Source organism: Ananas comosus, linkage group 8, assembly GCF_001540865.1.
Source record: "Ananas comosus cultivar F153 linkage group 8, ASM154086v1, whole genome shotgun sequence".
Classification (NCBI taxonomy): domain Eukaryota; kingdom Viridiplantae; phylum Streptophyta; class Magnoliopsida; order Poales; family Bromeliaceae; genus Ananas; species Ananas comosus.
This window is the reverse complement of record NC_033628.1, coordinates 3,243,012-3,261,896: the sequence shown is the minus strand read 5'-3', so window position 1 is coordinate 3,261,896 and position 18,885 is coordinate 3,243,012. Positions and strand designations below refer to the sequence as shown.

General features: G+C 33.7%; 2 protein-coding genes across 5 annotated transcripts; both read left to right on the top strand.

The window, feature by feature from the left end:
• On the top strand, positions 160 to 7,659 carry LOC109713733 (50S ribosomal protein L33-like). Of its 4 annotated transcripts, none has more exons than XM_020237909.1 (3): positions 160 to 304; positions 3,089 to 3,145; positions 7,295 to 7,659. In XM_020237909.1, exons 2-3 carry the CDS (start codon positions 3,107 to 3,109, stop codon positions 7,427 to 7,429), a joined length of 174 nt encoding a protein of 57 aa, XP_020093498.1. In that variant the 5' UTR covers positions 160 to 304; positions 3,089 to 3,106; the 3' UTR covers positions 7,430 to 7,659. The 4 variants fall into 4 exon arrangements, with proteins under 4 accessions (XP_020093498.1, XP_020093499.1, XP_020093500.1 ...); XM_020237910.1 differs by lacking the exon at positions 7,295 to 7,659 and adding an exon at positions 2,061 to 2,160 and having other exon boundaries at positions 169 to 304; positions 3,089 to 3,580; XM_020237911.1 differs by lacking the exon at positions 7,295 to 7,659 and adding an exon at positions 471 to 533 and having other exon boundaries at positions 169 to 304; positions 3,089 to 3,580.
• Positions 12,269 to 18,636, top strand: LOC109714592 (ubiquitin-conjugating enzyme E2 4). The gene is made up of 6 exons (XM_020239292.1): positions 12,269 to 12,591; positions 12,700 to 12,779; positions 13,192 to 13,306; positions 13,436 to 13,488; positions 13,581 to 13,709; positions 18,356 to 18,636. The coding sequence occupies exons 1-6, from the start codon at positions 12,548 to 12,550 to the stop codon at positions 18,484 to 18,486; spliced, it is 552 nt and encodes a 183-aa protein (XP_020094881.1). The 5' UTR covers positions 12,269 to 12,547; the 3' UTR covers positions 18,487 to 18,636.

Sequence of the window (18,885 nt, the reverse complement as noted above, 5' to 3'; positions counted from 1 at the left end):
GGTTTTGCACTTTCTCACTTTAGTACTCTGTGGTTTAAAGTGTATCAAGTTAGTAGTATTAAAGTGGGAAAGTGCAAAACCACAAGGTACCCTTCAAACCATAAGATACTAAAGTGAGAAAGAGTGAAACCACAGGGGGTATTTAAAGTTTTTCCTATTTTCTATTTATAATAAAATAAAAATATCGAAAATAATGTAATTTGAATTCCACCGCTCTTGTGTACCAAACCAAGCGGGCCGTAAAAACGCACGAACAACGACACAAAAGTAATTTTGTTTTGTAATCTAGTCCGAGCTCGGCATCGTAAGCTTCCCATCCCTTCCTCTGTTCTCCTCATCAGCACTAATTCTCTTATTACTCCATACATAATCATTAATTAGTCCATCATTTTAATGTATTGATTGCAGCTAATAATGCTTTTTTTCTTTTTTTTTTGGCCCTCCATCTGTTTGTGAGTATGCCGCTTTAGGGAAAAGCTGAAGCCCAAAATTTGCGCCCAAAATTTGCTTCAGGGAAAAGCTGTTGTTGTTTCGTACTTTTCTCCGAAATCTGAATGTTTTGGTTGCGGTTATTACTATGCCTTGCATGTGTTTGTGAAAATGCCTCACTTAAAAGTTAAAAGTTTATGCGTAGAAGCTTATATTTTATAGATTTAGGGACCAGTTGTGTGTGCTGATCATGTTACGTAAGATTTCCTTTAGTTTTTAGCTGTTTTGAAATTGGGCTATGCATCATAGTATAAAGGTTATGTTTTACTTTTTTGTTTTTTTTTTTTTAAGAAAAACCTTAAGATTTTGTAATGGCTACAGAAAATCTCTCGGTAAATGCCTGCTTTTTTACTTTTCCTTCTCCGACTATCAAAAATATGTATTTTTTTTCTCTCAAAATTTCAAGTTGATACATTCAGACCGTCAAGATTCCGTCACTATGCCGTACATTTTTTATAATTTACCGAAAATGCCTTTAAAAATGACAGAAATATATTAAAAAAATTATTTTTCTCTATGAAATAAGTAAGGATAAATTGGTCATTTTTTCCTCTCCATTAATGCCGTAACCCTCTGAAAACGTTTTTAAAATTTTAAGCGGACAAATTATAGGTTTTTTGAAAGTTGGGGGAGAAAAGTGAAAAAGCGGATATTTACAAGGGGTTTTTTGTATTTTAGCCTTTTGTAATTTGGGATACTGTATTTAGGTCCCTTACTGGTTGCAACATTCGCTTCAAAGATCTCCTAAATTATTTTGGGCCATACTTTGTTGATTGCCATCATCGTATAACCTTCTCAGCCTTAGCACATTTGTAACTTAATCCTCGCACTATAAGCTGTTGATCTTAGTGTTGGGAAAATGTAGTTTTTGTGATAAATAGTAGTGTTTCTCAGGAAATCCTAAGATATTCCAACATTTCCCACTATATTATAAATACTATATATCTTCTCAGTAAATATAGATCTCGAAGTGATGTAAGTAATATGTAATTTATAGGCAGTAAATCTTTTTTATTTGCAGTTAATAGCTATTGAGCCATTAAAAGCATGGTTCAAATTTAAAGTTTCATAATATTGTTTACTGTGATTAGGTTGAGAAAAAGGCTACATAGAGGTATTAGTTGCATTTAAGTTGCTTTTAAGTTCCCCCTGCACTTTAGCCTATGTTTCATTTACCACCTCTGTAAAAATTGCATCAACTTCGATCTTGCGCTTTCTCCACTGCGTTAAATAGTTCCGATAGTATTGGGTGATCGTTGAATTTAGGTGCAGAACTTCACTAGAATGATTTCACATATCATGTTGTGTTTATTTCTGAATATATATTTACGTTGCCATTAACAGGTCTAAAATTAAATAAAAGTTACTTTGTTCTTTAGTAGAACTACCAAAATTGGCTGTTTATCGAAAAAGTTTTTAAATTTCTGTATACTCCATTGAATATGATCAATATTATCCACCAACTCATTCTTATGATGTTTTTCATCTGAATTTACGATCATTCCAAATTTTGTACTTATTTGGCGTAGTGGTTATGTATATGATTGAAATTGATGCAATTTTTTGTGCAGGCAGATAAATGAAACAAGGGCTATAGTGTTGAGGGGATTTTGTAATTTACTGAGCCCATTAATAAAGATAAAAGCTTAGTGGGAATAACATGTGAACACGGTGGGCGATGCTTTTAGTTACAAAATATTTAACTAGTGTTATTGCATCATATACAGTAATTTTAAAAGAATTTAAACATGATGCCAACAAGAATGTTATTCACATTAAATAAACAAGAGTAGTTGGGTGGGGGAAGATATAAATTTACTCCGTTTGTTTGTTGATAGTGACCTTAAACTTTTGTAGTTCGAGTTATTTCATTGTCCTTAGCATTCTCTATTGGTTGGCACACTACGATTTTTTTAGTGCTTTCGGTTTATACCCTGTATCATTCTTATGACTATGAACTAATGCGAATAATTTTGAGATTTATTGTATCAACTGGCTTCGGTGGTTATCAACTGAGAGAATCTTTAATTCAGCTCCTCACTTTGGTGGTTATCGGTTGATAACAAAGAAAAAAAGGGGGGGATTCTTTATCAGAAATTCGTAGTATGATACAATGAAAGGCTAAATTAACAACCCAAGAGGCTTATTTGGGGAAATTGTTTTCTTTCAAATGAAACCAATTCGTTGTGCTTTGGTTTAAGGAAAGGTCGAATTAGTTATCAATAAGTCTGTGTAAGTTTGACCCTGATTTCAATTTTGTCCTTTGAGCTTCATTGTAATAATTTACTCCATGAAGTTTGGCTTCAGTTTCATTTACATCCCCAATGTTTCGTTAACACTTTACTACTTGAGGGGACCTCTATTCTATTTTCGTCCTGGAGTTCCAATTTTTACGAAAACGAAGTCTAACAATGAAAATCGGATATACTTATGAGTTACTAAAGTATACTGTGACATTGATCTGTTAGACTAAATATTATTTTCCTAATATACCACTTCCCTCTTTTTATAGTGGCAAATATCGCTGCATGCTCAGGATTTCCATATCGAGTCTTTTAATTTTTATTGTGTTTTTGTTTTCTCTTTTGTTCTTCACAAGGTACTTGTAGTAAAGAATATGGGGAAAGCAAAAGGTGGGTCAATATTCATCAGGCTGGTTTCAGCTGCAGGTACTGGATTCTTCTATGTTAAGCGGAAGAATCCACGGCGAATCACTGAGAAGCTCGAGTTTCGCAAGTATGACCCGAGAGTGAATCGGCATGTTCTTTTCACAGAAGCCAAGATGAAATGATGAGATAGATATGTGAAGTACTTTTTGCGCGAAGATCTATCTTGCATAAACTATATATTTGTTTGAAGTTCGGACCTCTCATCTGGCTCTTCTGAGTTGAAAGCTTACATAAAAGCTCAAACTATTTATGACAGGCTGGTTTGAAGAATGATGCTTTTATAGAATCTTTTGATGCTTTTCTGCGAAAGACTTCTTGTTTTTATGCTGCCAATGAACTGCATTATTCTTTCCAATTTTCATTTTCCATCCGTGATATGTTTTCTTATGATGAATAGAAATTTAAGCCTTATTTGTTGATTATTTTTTTGATATGAAGATTTTCTTGTGTAATTTGAAGGTGGAAGTTTTATTTCTGCTCCTTCAAAGGCTTTGGCATCCGTGATTTGAGAGGGTAGCATACTTTACCTACAAGGTGATTTATTTTATTCTGAAAAAAAAAAAGACTTTAAGACCAAATATGCTATTATATTCTAGATATTTGATCACACTCTTATTTTCTGATAATAATTAAACATTATTCATATTGAATAGGATATTACTGGATAACATATTCTAACATCTAAATAGGGCTTAAAGAGATTATTCTAACATCTAAATAGGGCTTAAACTCTCTTTATGATAAGGCCGTTTAACTTACTTTCTGATGGAGCAATATGGACGGCAAATTTGATGGTCTCACTGTGGGGAGGTTCCTCACTACCTTTGTTCTCTCATGATAAAACCTGCTTTTGATGATTCAAATGCCAATTTCTTCTCCATCTGCAGTTGAAACTTGATTAAGCAAAAGCCATGCTCAAATCTCAAGGAATAATAGGTTATGCTTAAGTCGAACTCGTTTACGGTTTTAATCACATCATCTTTCTTATGCTTTGATGTCTAATTGTGATTGATTTGGGCTTCTGTAAAGCTATTAAATCTAGTGTTTGACATTTAAGCTATGGATTGAAAAAATGTAAAATTCCTTTTCTATTTGGGAGTGATTCCTTGCTTACATTTTTTAAAGACTAGAGTGAAATGTTTAACGATATCTATTGTCGGCACGTATGTTTTTAAAGACTAGAGTGACATGTTTAACGATATCTATTGTCGCCACGTATGTTTTCTTACCAAAAATAAAGTACAAGGATGACCCTGTCACTCCTGCCCAACTTAATAAAAAGAGAATTACTTGTGTAAAAAGTCTCTTCAAATTATGCAAAATGGCAAATTGAGCATATCAAAAGTTGAATTCAAATATAAATTTGTGTTCTTATGATTGTTTTAGCCGTAAGTTTTAACTTCAATTTGAATTTAAGATTAAACACAATATTTTAAACACAATTATATGTAAATTCAATGAAAAATTCAAAAGTTAAGTTCACGTTGTGATTTTAAATTTTTAACTTAAAATAAAATTTTCTTTCAACATTTACAAATTTAAGTTTGTTTTTTAAATTTTATTTCAACTTCAATTTTAAATTTCAACTTCAATGTGAATTTGATATGTGAATTCTATTTTTCATCTTGAATTTGAATAATGAATTCAAAATCAAATTTAAATTTGAATATATATTTCAATATATGTTTAAATTATGAATTTATAGTTGTATTCATATCAAAATTCAAATCATAAATTTAAATTTAAATTTATATTTTACATTCTAATTTCAAATTCAAATTTAAATTGGGAATTTAGTTCTTTTGTTTTGACTTTAGATTGTCAACTTATATTGTGGTTTAACATTTTGAAATTATACTTCACAATTTGTTGACTTTTGAGGTTTAAATTTAGGTTATGATTTTTTTTTAAAAAAATTTATAATATAAACTAAATTTCCTTTATTTTACATTTTAAATTTTAAATTTAAATATTTGAATACATTATGGCAACCTAAAACTTTGCTACCGTAGCCTGTGAGTGAAAATAGGATGCAAACGTTGTAATTTCGATTAATCCTCAAGAAAACACATAAAATATTCTATGTAACGAAAATAAAATTTAATACCTTAATTAAGTAAATTTACATTTTTCCAAAAAATTTGATGAGTAACCACACAATTTAATTAGCGTTTGTACCTAACGTAGTTAGTTAAAAGCTTGATGATTTGTATCTGAATTTTTAAGTTTGAAGTTTAGTTGCTTCGCATTTTCTAGCTGAGTTTATTTTGAAAAAAATAAGTAAAACATCACTCCAATTTTATTTTGATCGTAAGACCGTTCTAAACACATTGAAAATAATCTCGTCAATTTCTTCTTTTTTTCCCATTTGGAGATATCGCCTATCACAAAAACAAAACTTAAAAGCATTAATTTATTAAATTTAAATTTGACAGCTTAAATGAAGTTTAACGAAATTCTATGAACTAGATCCTATAGATTAATTTCAAAATAAACTATAACTGAGGGGTCTCCATGCATTTTGCTTATTCCTTCCTCACCCATGCCACCGGTACAACTCCATGTGGGTTGTAGATCATACAACCATCAGATCCAAGCGCTGAAATTGATCTAATTTAGAAAAAAAGAAAAAAAAATGTTAACTTCACTCCTTTTTTTTTTTTTGCCTCACACTTACCCTCTTTGCTTATGTGGCATCCTGAGAGAGAGAGAGAGAGAGAGAGAGAGAGAGAGAGAGGCGAGGGCATGAGAGGGAGCTAGAGCGAGCTGTGCGAGAGACAGAGAAAGAGAGCGAGAGGTGCGAGAGACAGAGAAAGAGAGGGTTAGTAGTTGCATCCTCCGCCCGCTCCCTCCTCTTTTCTCCATCTCTACTCTTTCTCTCTCTCTCTCTCTCTCTCTCTTCTTCCATCCTTCTCCCATTTTTTGGCGAACTTATGTCGTGCGGTCATCCTCACGGTCTCTTCCTCCATTTTCGGCTGGAGTTGTAAAGCTGCGATACTTAGCCCTATCCGCGCGTACGCCCCACACGAAGCCAGCAGCGAGTAAATTATAATTTTTTCCTTTAATTTGAACGCATTTTTTTATTTGAATTAATTAAGAAGTCATTGCTTTATTTGAACTCATTGATTCACTTAAATTTTCAATATTTTGTAGCATTTTTGAGTAAATTATTAATTTTTAATTATGGTGAATTATTTGACTATTTTTTTTACTGATTTGAATTATGATCTACTAGTTAACAGTATATTTTTATTATAATTGTATTTTTATTGAAAATTTTCTGTGCTTAACAATATTTTGTATTTATAGGATTTTTTTTTTGCTTGAGTAGGTATATATATAGGTCTTTGACAGGATACTGTTTTTTTGAATTTGGTAAAATATAATTTTGTTTCAGCTGAAGCAATTTTGTCCCTATTTCAGCTGGTAACTTTTCTCCATGATTTCGTATACAAGTCTCTCTATCATAATGATATGAAGTTTTTTATGTTATAATTTTTATTTTTTAGTTATTTAACTCAAAAATGAGGGTCGATGTGAATTGAGATGGTATTTAATAGAATCGAAATAAAAAATGAAATTCCGATTCCGTTGGATGAATCTCTAAACAAGACATGTTACACAACAAACAAACTCTGAACTATACACTTTGATTTGATTAAAATCAATTCTTATTTCATCTAGAAAAACAAGTTCTGGATGAATTGACAATGCTAACTTGAATGGACAGGGGAGCGGTGTGGACCATCGTACAAGCGATTGAGAGACGACCTCCTACCAATGGAGAAAGGCGAGGGCGAGAGACAGCTCCGAGATGGCTTGGAACAGGAGCTTCTATTGAGCGCGATTGTAACGCACTGGACCTTTGCAAATTGCGAGGTTCGAGTGTTTGGATATATTTCGAGCTTTTCCACACTTGGTGGAGGGTTGTAGAATGTTTTCCGACCTAAAAAGTTCGAAAACTGAAATTCTGGACAAGTCCTGAGAGTTTTTACTCTCGGGGACCGGTCCCTGAAAGGAGAGACCGGTCCCCCAGTGAGCAGTGTTGAGGCGGCCTGAGGCAACCGGTCCCTGGCAGGCGAGACCGGTTCCCGAACGCGTCTTCGCAGTGAGAGACNTCAATATTCATCAGGCTGGTTTCAGCTGCAGGTACTGGATTCTTCTATGTTAAGCGGAAGAATCCACGCCGAATCACTGAGAAGCTCGAGTTTCGCAAGTATGACCCGAGAGTGAATCGGCATGTTCTTTTCACAGAAGCCAAGATGAAATGATGAGATTGATATGTGAAGTACTTTTTGCGCGAAGATCTATCTTGCATAAACTATATATTTGTTTGAAGTTCAGACCTCTCATCTGGCTCTTCTGAGTTGAAAGCTTACATAAAAGCTCAAACTATTTATGACAGGCTGGTTTGAAGAATGATGCTTTTATAGAATCTTTTGATGCTTTTCTGCGAAAGACTTCTTGTTTTTATGCTGCCAATGAACTGCATTATTCTTTCCATTTTTCATTTTCCATCCGTGATATGTTTTCTTATGATGAATAGAAATTTAAGCCTTATTTGGTGATGACTTATTCGGTATGAAGATTTTCTTGTGTAATTAGAAGGTGGAAGTTTGATTTTTGCTCCTTCAAGGCTTTGGCATCCGTGATTTGAGAAGGTAGTATACTTTACTTACCCGGTGATTTATTTTATTCTGAAAATGAAAATAACTTTATGACTGAATATGCCATTATATTCAAGACATTTGATCACACTCTTATCTTGTGATAATAATTAAACATTATTCATATTGAATAGGATATTACTGGATAACATATTGTAACATCCAAATAGGGTTTGGACTCTCTTTATGATAAGGCTGTTTAACTTGCTTTCAGAGCAATATGGACGGTGAATTTGATGGCCTCACTGTGGGGAGGTTCCTCACTACCTTTGTTCTCTCATGATAAAACCTGCTTTTGATGATTCAAATGCCAATTTCTTCTCCATCTGCAGTTGAAACTTGATTGAGCAAAAGCTATGCTCAAGTCTCAAGGAATAATAGGTTATGCTTAAGCCGAACTCGTTTACGGTTTTAATCACATCATCTTTCTTATGCTTTGATGTCTAATTGTGATTGATTTGGGCTTGTGTAAAGCTATTAAATCAAGTGTTTGACATTCAAGCTATGGATTGAAAAAATGTAAAATTCCTTTTCTATTTGGGAGTGATTCCTTGCTTACATTTTTTAAAGACTAGAGTGACATGTTTAACGATATCTATTGTCGGCATGTATGTTTTCTTACCAAAAATAAAGTTCAAGGATGACCCTGTCACTCCTGCCCAACTTAATAAAAAGAGAATTACTTGTGTAAAAAGTCTCTTCAAATTATGCAAAATGGCAAATTGAGCTTATCAAAAGTTGAATTCAAATATAAATTTGAGTTCTTATGATTGTTTTAGCCGTAAATTCTAACTTCAATTTGAATTTAAGATTAAACACAATATTTTAAACACAATTATATGTAAATTCAATGAAAAATTCAAAAGTTAAGTTCACGTTGTGATTTTAAATTTTTAACTTAAAATAAAATTTTCTTTCAACATTTATTCAAATTTAAGTTTGTTTTCTAAATTTTATTTCAACTTCAATTTTAAATTTCAACTTCAATGTGAATTTGATATGTGAATTCTATTTTTCATCTTGAATTTGAATAATGAATTCAAAATCAAATTTAAATTTGAATATAGATTTCAATATATGTTTAAATTATGAATTTATAGTTGTATTCATATCAAAATTCAAATTATAAATTTAAATTTAACTTTATATTTTACATTCTAATTTCAAATTCAAATTTAAATTGGGAATTTAGTTCTTTTGTTTTGACTTTAGATTGTCAACTTATATTGTGGTTTAACATTTTGAAATTATACTTCACAATTTGTTGACTTTTGAGTTTTAAATTTAGGTTATGATTTTTTTTAAAAAAAATTTATAATATAAACTAAATTTCCTTTATTTTACATTTAAAATTTTAAATTTAAATATTTGAATACATTATGGCAACCAAAAACTTTGCTACCGTAGTCTGTGAGTGAAAATAGGATGCAAACGTTGTAATTTCGATTAATCCTCAACAAAACACATAAAATATTTTATGTAACAAAAATAAAATTTAATACCTTAATTAAGTAAATTTACATTTTTCCAAAAAAATTGATGAGTAACCACACAATTTAATTAGCGTTTGTACCTAACGTAGTTAGTTAAAAACTTGATGATTTGTATCTGAATTTTCAAGTTTGAAGTTTAGTTGCTTCGCATTTCTAGTTGAGTTTATTTTGAAAAAAATGAGTAAAACATCACTCCAATTTTATTTTGATCGTAAGATCGTTCTAAACCCATTGCAAATAATCTCGTCAATTTCTTCTTTTTTCCCATTTGGAGATATCGCCTATCACAAAAACAAAACTTAAAAGCATTAATTTATTAAATTTAAATTTGACAGCTTAAATGAAGTTTAACGAAATTCTATGAACTAGATCCTAGAGATTAATTTCAAAATAAACTATAACTGAGGGGTCTCCATGCATTTTGCTTATTCCTTCCTCACCTATGCTACTGGTACAACCCCATGTGGGTTGCAGATCATACAATCATCAGATCCAAGGGCTGAAATTAATCTGATTTAAAAAAAAATAAAAAAATGTTAACTTCACTCTTTTTTTTTTGCCTCACACTTTCCCTCTTTGCTTATGTGGCATCCTGAGAGAGAGAGAGAGAGAGAGAGAGGCGAGGGCATGAGAGGGAGCGAGAGCGAGCTGTGCGAGAGACAGAGAAAGAGAGCGAGAGGTGCGAGAGACAGAGAAAGAGAGGGTTAGTAGTTGCATCTTCCGCCCGCTCCCTTCTCTTCTCTCTCTCTCTCTCTCTCTCTCTCTTTCTTCCATCATTCTCCCATTTTTTGGCGAACTCATGTCGTGCGGCCATCCTCACTGTCTCTTCCTCCATTTTCGGCTGGAGTTGTAAAGCTGCGATACTTAGCCCTATCCGCGCGTACGCCCCACACGAAGCCAGCAGCAAGTAAATTGTAATTTTTTCCTTTAATTTGAACGTATTTTTTCATTTGAATTAATTAAGAAGTCATTACTTCATTTGAACTCATTAATTCACTTAAATTTTCAATATTTTGTAGCATTTTTGAGTAAATTATTAATTTTTAATTATGGTGAATTATTTGACTAATTTTTTTACTGATTTGGATTATGATCTACTAGTTAACAGTATATTTTTATTATAATTGTGTTTTATTGAAAATTTTCTGTGTTTAAAATTTTTGTATTAATAGAATTTTTTTTTTTGCTTGAGTAGGTGTATATATAGGTCTTTGATAGGGTACTGTTTTTCTGAATTTGGTAAAATATAATTTTGTTTCAGCTGAAGCAATTTTGTCCCTATTTTAGCTAGTAATTTTTCTCCATAATTTCATATACAAGTCTCTCTATCACAATGATATGAAGTTTTTTATGTTATAGTTTTTATTTTTTAGTTATTTAACTCAAAAATGAGGGTCGATGTGAATTGAGATGGTATTTAATAGAATCGAAATAAAAAAATGGAATTTCGATTCCGTTGGATGAATCTCTAAACAAGACATGTCACACAACAAACAAACTCTGAACTATACACTTTGATTTGATTAAAATCAATTCTTATTTCATCTAGGAAAACAAGTTCTTGATGAATTGACAATGCCAACTCGAACAGACAGGAGAGCGGTGTGGACCGTCGTACAAGCGATTGAGAGACGACCTCCTACCAATGGAGAGAGGCGAGGGCGAGAGACAGCTCCGAGACGGCTTAGAACAGGAGCTTCTATTGAGCGCGACAATGTGTGGAACGAGCACCTTCCCTGCCGACCTTCTGCCCGATGGAGGGACTTGCGAGAGAGAGAGAGAGAGAGAGAGAGAGAGAGAGAGGAGAGCGCGAGAGCGAGAGAGAGACGAGGGCGCGAGAGAGAGGGAGAGTGAGCTGTGCGAGAAACAGAGAAAGAGAGCGAGAGGTGCGAGAGACAGAGAAAGAGAGGGTTAGTAGCGCTTCGATTTGGAGGAAAAAAAAGGGTGAGCTTATAACCCACTTTAGTCAAGATTTAATATCAGCTGATGGATCCAAAGGTTCTAGGATGTACACCTTCTAGTGGAAGTCCAGCTAGACTTTTCCTTCCTTTATTATTGGTTTTTTTTTTGCATTTACCGTCCCCCNNTTATATATATATATATATATATGCATATATAGTCCTTTTCTTGTAACGTTAGTGTTTAATTAACGTTTTTAAGTTGAACATAATGATTCAATCACTATATTTAAACAAACTAATTGGATTACTGTGTTCTTTTTTGTATTTTTAATCGTTCTTTAAGTTAAAAAAAGAGGGATTAGAATTTGAATATGAGTACGGTGATTTAGTTACTATATTTAACTTAAAAATATTAATATGATACTCTTATGGTAAAAATAGGATTATATATATAAGAGTTAATTTCATACAGTTCTCTGTAAATATAGTAAATTGTAAATATATTCCTACAAACTTCAACTTTTATTTGTTGTCCTAACAAAAGTCTTAATATTTTCAAATATATTTTTCTGATTTGTTACCGTTAAAATACTGTTTATTTTATAAGTAAAATGACTTTTTTGTCATTACAAATATGTTCCTTCAAAAATCCCAACTATTAATTAAAGAGGGGTAAAAAGATCAATTCACCTCATTAACTAACAAAAGGTTAAGTATATTTAATTTTTTCTAACTGATCTGTACGGCCCAGTCCACTAGCAACAATAACTCGTTAGACCCACACCATCGATACAAAATATTTAAGTCCAGTTATTAGACCCGCGACACATTTCTGACTGGTGAACCGGTTCTAATACCAAATGTAACATTCCTGCTAGTACTCGTTGGGCCTAAACCGCCGACCCAAAATACTTAATTTCAGTTATTATTATTATTATTATTATTATTAGTCTCTATTATATTATTATTGGGGTGTGATAGGATCCTAAATAATTTTCTTTTCGAGGGAATTAAATGCAAAAAAAAAAACCCTTTATTATGACCAAAAGAAAACTTTAGAATGTGTCTGGAGAGAACTGCCTCTTTAAGCGTTTCTTTCCCTTGTCATTTTTTTTTCTTTCCCAATCCCTTTTCTCATCAGCAGCAGCAGTGCCTCAAAAAGGAGAGAAAGAGAGAAGAAGAAAGAGAAAAAGGGAAGAGCAAGAAAAGAATTTTTCTTCTTTTTCTTTTCTTTTTTTTTTTTTTTTTCTTTCTTTTAGAGCTCAAAATCTCTTCCTTCGCTTCTCAAAAGCTCTCTATCTCAGAGCTGAAATTTACGAGATTTAAACATGTCTTCTCCTAGCAAACGCCGCGAGATGGATCTCATGAAACTGTGAATCCCTGAACACGCTCACATCTCTTTCTTTTTTTTCCCCCTGATTCTTTTGGATTATTATTTTTTATCTTTTTTTTTTTTTTTTNTTTTTGGTTTGGTTTTTAGGATGATGAGTGATTATAAGGTGGAGATGGTGAATGATGGGATGCAAGAGTTTTATGTGGATTTCCATGGGCCAAATGGAAGTATGATCTATAAACCATATCATCTTTTTGTTTTTATTTTATTTTATAAAAAAAATTTCTGATGGGTTGATGGGTTTTGTCTATTTTAGCTCGTTTTTTCTTTTTCCTTAATTTATGATTCGAATTTTTGATCTATCATTTTAGTTGCATGGTGAGCTAGAAGTGTTTAAAGGAGAGCAAAATCATCAGACGATTTTGTTGATCTTTATGATGTTGAAAATTACTGAATTATCTTTGATTTATTCACTCTTTTTTTCTTTGATGAATTTAGTATCTGATCACTTTCTTATGTAAAAATCAATGCCGCTTCAATTTTCCAATCATTTTAACAAAAAAAAATACATTGTGAATAAATCAAAAATATGTGTATTTTTAATGGATGTTACATAATGCTATTTTTATGTATTTTTAGGTCTTTACCAAGGTGGTGTTTGGAGGATTAGAGTAGAATTGCCTGATGCTTATCCCTACAAATCTCCGTCCATCGGCTTCGTCAATAAGATTTATCATCCGAATGTCGATGAAATGTGAGCCTTTAGATTCTCTCACATAATTAGACCATAGAATTACTATTTCTGGTCTATTGAATTTGTACCAAAACCTAATCTGCTTTGCCATTTACGAATGCTTACTAATTCATTCTACCTGCAATTTAGGTCTGGTTCGGTATGTTTGGATGTCATCAACCAAACCTGGAGCCCGATGTTTGGTAATAGAGCTGACCTTATAGTCAAGAACATTAGAGAATAAAATTAAAATGGTAAAAATTTATGTTGATTATACTTTTTTATGTCTCGATAGATCTTGTCAATGTATTCGAGGTCTTCCTTCCGCAACTTCTGTTATATCCTAATGCTTCCGACCCATTGAACGGAGAGGCTGCTGCGCTGATGATGCGTGATCGTCCTGCTTACGAACAAAAAGTGAAAGGTAACAGGATCTACTGCTGTTCATTGCTAGTGTTATTGCATCCTCAATACGATATGAGGAAGCTTCTCTTTTTATCGCATATCCTACTTTACGAAATGGTATATCACGTATTCATGACATAAAAGCAGCCACAACTCTAGAATCTATATATTGCATTACTCGGGTATCTGCTTTGAACTGCTTTATGTAATTGTTTAAATAGGCATCATGCAGTAGACGTGTTGATATGAACCATGCCATGTGTTTAACATTTTGCTATATTGAAGAGGGTGTAATGCCATTAGCCTATTCTGATAGCGTTTATATGTTTAAGCCTGTTCTTTTATTGTGGAAATTACTCCATTAGACGCTGACACAATTTGATCTGTCTCGCGAAAGCTTTCCTTAATAGTGGAATGTTATCGTAGTTGGTTCAACTACCAGTCTGTTGGAGAAGGGGCGATGGAATTTTAATTAAGTACTTGCCCCTTACCAGCATACGAAGGATTGTCCCTTTCTTGCATTTGTAGCAATTAATTCAGCTACCAGATCATCATACTAATTTTTTGTTGACGTAGATCTCCCATCCATGTATTGAAACTTTTGTTGATCCTTTCCAACTCTTTGATAGCTTAGAATAGTTCCTGGCCTTTTGGAATCTTAGATATATGAACAACAATATGTTTAAGTTCCAAATCTCGCAAGAGAATGGATACTGAGGATGACTTGTTTTTTATCGAAGATCGACCATGGACAATAAAAGAAGTTTTAATTCACAATTTTTATCTCAAGATTTGAGGATTTTTCTTTAGGTTTAATTACATAGCTTTTTCTCAGTGGCATGAATGCTTTCCATCGATCCCTTTAGTAGCACATTTCGGAATTGAAAATTTTGTTGCGAAGTGCTAATGAAATGATAGACCAAGTTGACTGTGGATTCACATCGAATTATTAATCTCCAAATTGTAGTCTATTGCATTGGTGAACTGATGTTGCCGAGAGGCAACTTATTGAAATAGTACAAAACCCTCCCAGTGATTGAAGAGAGGTTGGTGGGAGTATCAATAATCAAAATTTAAGCTGGTATTGTAATATAATAGAGCAGTGACGTGTGTCATGTTTTACAACCATGAAAATGCATTAGGAAGGATGAGAGCAGCACCATATTTTATCTAACCTGATCCTAAGTGAAAATTTGTATGGACTTTCCATTTCTTAGATCCCAACGATCCAGTGATCAGATCCCAACAATCCAGTGATAACAAAGAGGAAGATATAGTCATTTAGGCAAAGTCCGTCCAAGAGCCAGATGTTAGCTAGAGGTTTTACTGAATCGGTGATGAATTTTGCAGATGGCTTGCTTCTAGTTGAGTAGTGGAGCTACATCTTTTACATATGGCTATATTAAAACACATGATTTCTTTGTTATTATTATTATTATTATTATTTTTTCACTTAGGAGAACAAATCGTTAGCTTAAAAACAGTATGGATGCCACACGTTCCTTCCCAACTAATTTCTTGATATTATTTGTCTTTTGATGACTAGGCTAGGATTAGTCCGGTGCCACTATAGTGTACTTTTCTAGTTTGGAGATTCTCTCTCCCCAGGTCTTTTGGGCTGTAACTGGTACACAACACAACTTAAGGATTAAGCTCAATCCTACAAGCATGGAAGGTTATAGCAAATACCAAAGCTCAACAACATCTAACATAGATACTAAAGTAAACAAAAGTAATCAAAGTCCACAACTCACAAGTAAATGTAGGAAATAACAAAATTCAAATGGAGAAGCAAAAGAAAAGTAATCTGGATAACTATCCAGATCACTATGCCTTTGGCTTTACAAGATCTACGATTAATGAAAATAATAAACCCTAAACCCTAACCCTCAGGGATAGGGTCCATGCAGAGCATGAGGATCAGTATACTACTCCACACCAGCAAAGATAGCTCAGTAGAATCTATTATCAACAAGGCCTACGCATAAATGCCCAGATAATTAGGTTGTTGTTCAAGAAGTCAAAAATAAATAAGTGTCCAACAAGGTGACGGCGGTCTTGTTTAGAGAAGCAGCAATAATAGTCTGATAGGAAAGAACTAGCTCTAACTATTCCACCTAGTGCCTCCCACCTCCAAAAGATGTGTCACTTCTAATAGCGGTCATAAAATAGACATAATTCCAAGGTGTATGTTATTCGTCCTTAGTGAAATTGCTTAGAAAACTCTAGCTTGATCTAAGCTTTGATATCCTATCTTGATGGCTCCGATGTCCGATCTTGTCTGCCGCACCCGAAAACCTTTGAGAGGTCGGAAGAACTCCAAGAAACACCGAAAAGAGAGCTTAATTGAAAAAAGGGGCTTAAAAATTGACTTCTTCAATGTAGAAAACCTCTCTGTAAGCTCCCAGTGAGGTTTTTAAACTTATGATAGTGCAAAGTGCTTCAGCTTCACGTCTGAATTTTTGCCAAAGTGCTTCTGTTTCATTTAGTCCAAAGTTCCAGCGCACATGCTAATTGACAGACAATGTTAATGGATTTTTATGTTGGAGGCAAAAGGAGGTGAGGTTTGGAGAGCTCAAATTTATAGATTGAATGTAGAGGAATATTCTAGGAAATTGGAACTATTTATGACAGAATAGAGGAGGAGACAAATAGAGGACTCCTTAATGTGATTCCTTAATTGTTGTTAATGGACAAATAATATAGGGATAAAATTGGGATAAAGATGAAAAAGATATGTAAGAGAACATTCTTGTGCTACAAATATACCAGGTTTTTCTTTTCGAGAGTAATGAGAACCTCGTCTTAACCCATGATAGTGGACAGGCTTCATTTTTCAACCCATTAGTTTTCCCAAGTTGCATCCTTCTTCCTTTTCTTGTCGCAAATCATTCATGAAAAAGGAAATAATATATGTAGAATGGATATAAACGGAAAAAGCACAGTAATCTGAGAATCATCGCTGCATACCTTTTATGCTTTCGATTTCACATTTGACAGATGTTCTTCAAACTTGTTGATAGTTTTTCTACAATTGTCAATATCTATTTGGTACCTTCATAAACATTCTTAAGATCTTTTTAGTTTATGTTGAATCTCTTAGGCCCATGTAGGGAATGTGTTGCCTAGATTCGCTCACTTTGATCCTTTAGAGGATCCAAAAATATATAAAATTCCGTTGAGAACCCTCTCCCCTGATGCTATTAATAGTGATGGGAAATGCAAGCCAGGTGCATCTTTTTTGTTAGTTCCCCCGCCATTTTAATGCATTTGGAGGGAGCTTCAAGGTGGTTCCGAATTATTGGGTTCCTAAAGCATCAAAGCAGGCATATTTAACGAAAGCATTTCCAACCAAGACCTCAGTTCTCTTTGCAGTCCCTGTTCAATTTTCTTCTCATTGCCTCAAGTATTTCATTTTTCTAACTAGCTTTCCCCTGGTTACATCTATCCTGTTTGCTTAAACTAAAGCAATGAATTCTGGTGGAAGAATTCAGAGAGGAAGAGGGGATACTGACGGCAATAAGTTATAGTCATCACTAATGCTAGTTCAAAGAAAGAGGAGGAATGGGGACATGAAGAGGTTGAGGATGTGTACAGAGTAGCGCAGTAGGATCTGAGCCTGAACTGGTCCACTATTAGCAACTTGATGGAAAGGGTACCAAATATGCTTCAACTCTTAAGTTAGGCTAGTTTCTAAATCTTATTCATCAATCATTTCTTTCACATTTTCAGCAAACTACCTTGGTTACTACTTAGAGTAGGTGGTCGGTACCGTCCTCCTCGACAGTCAGGTCCTAAGTTTGAAACCCATTCTATGCAGGGTAGGGCAGGCAGTGTGGCTTACGGGCATCTAAAAGAATATATGAATTAGAAGAAAAAAGCTCCCTTAGTTTTAAGTCCTCGTGTCCTCATTAGGCATGTTACCTTATGTAATCCTTCGCAAGACAAAACATGAAAATCTATCATCACACTATCTAAAAGAATATATGAATTAGAAGAAAAAAACTCCCTTAGTTTTAAGTCCTAATGTCCTCATTAGGCACGTTTCCTTATATAATCCTTTGCGACAAAACATGAAAATCTATCATCGCACTATTAATACCATCCTTGATATCCTAATCTCATTACGTCTAAGGTTGATAGCGGGGATGCGTATTAAATAGGTCTGTATGATTGCACCATTGAGAGTAGCTCCAGTTCCGTATGCAAGATTCAACTTGTCTACCAGTGTTTATTAATCAACTTCAAGGGGCTTTAATGATGCGTTCAAATGCTTTTGCAAGCTATCATATGCCTAAATGACTTGTCCAATTTGTTTCGAAATGGAACTATCGGGATGTGATGAAGGAGGTACCATTAGAGGTGGTTCACTAACTAAAGATGATCATTCTGCTTTATTTTGAATTTTTCTTGGTTCCCTCATTGGTTTGTCCTCCTGGTTCACTATTATCGACAAATCCGGTATAGGAAACAATGGAGCATCCACATACTATCAAGTGTTGAAAATAAAAGAACCCATATTTTGAATGCAATTATTACTCTTAGCTCACTATTTTGTTTTTTCAAGTTCATATTATATCTCTATCAGGTTGTATGTGTACAAATTGAAGAGTAACAATGTGGTGTACCTTTTATTACATTCTTTTCTCTTTTTAAATGTCCCAGAATACTGTGAAAAGTATGCAAAACCTGAGGAAGTCGGCGCTCCTTCGGACGACAAATCCAGCGAGGAGGAGCTCTCGGAAGATGAGTACGACTCCAGTGACGAGACGGTGGTGGGGAAGCCGGATCTGTAGCGGCAGCATAGTTTCAGTTCAGTTTGTTGCAATTCGTGCTATACATGTTTAAAGTTGTTGTTCTAAAATGAAGCTAACTATCCTTCATCAATAACTGCCATAGTAAATAAGTGTGCTTTGATGTTATGAGTATATACTTTTCTTATCTAACCTGAGATCAATAGTACTCGCAGCGATAAAGTTAGGGAAATCTTAATCATTCTGCATGTAGGGCTCGTAGTTTTTATTTTGGGAAAAATTCCTCACTACCGTTCCAAATAACTATAATATCATAAATGTCTTTTAAAAATTTTGAAATATCATATTTACTCTCCAAAAACATAAAAATTTGCAAAATGCCCTCATAACTATTACCCCATGTTTAGCTATAACACATTCAAAATGCCGAATTTACCCTCC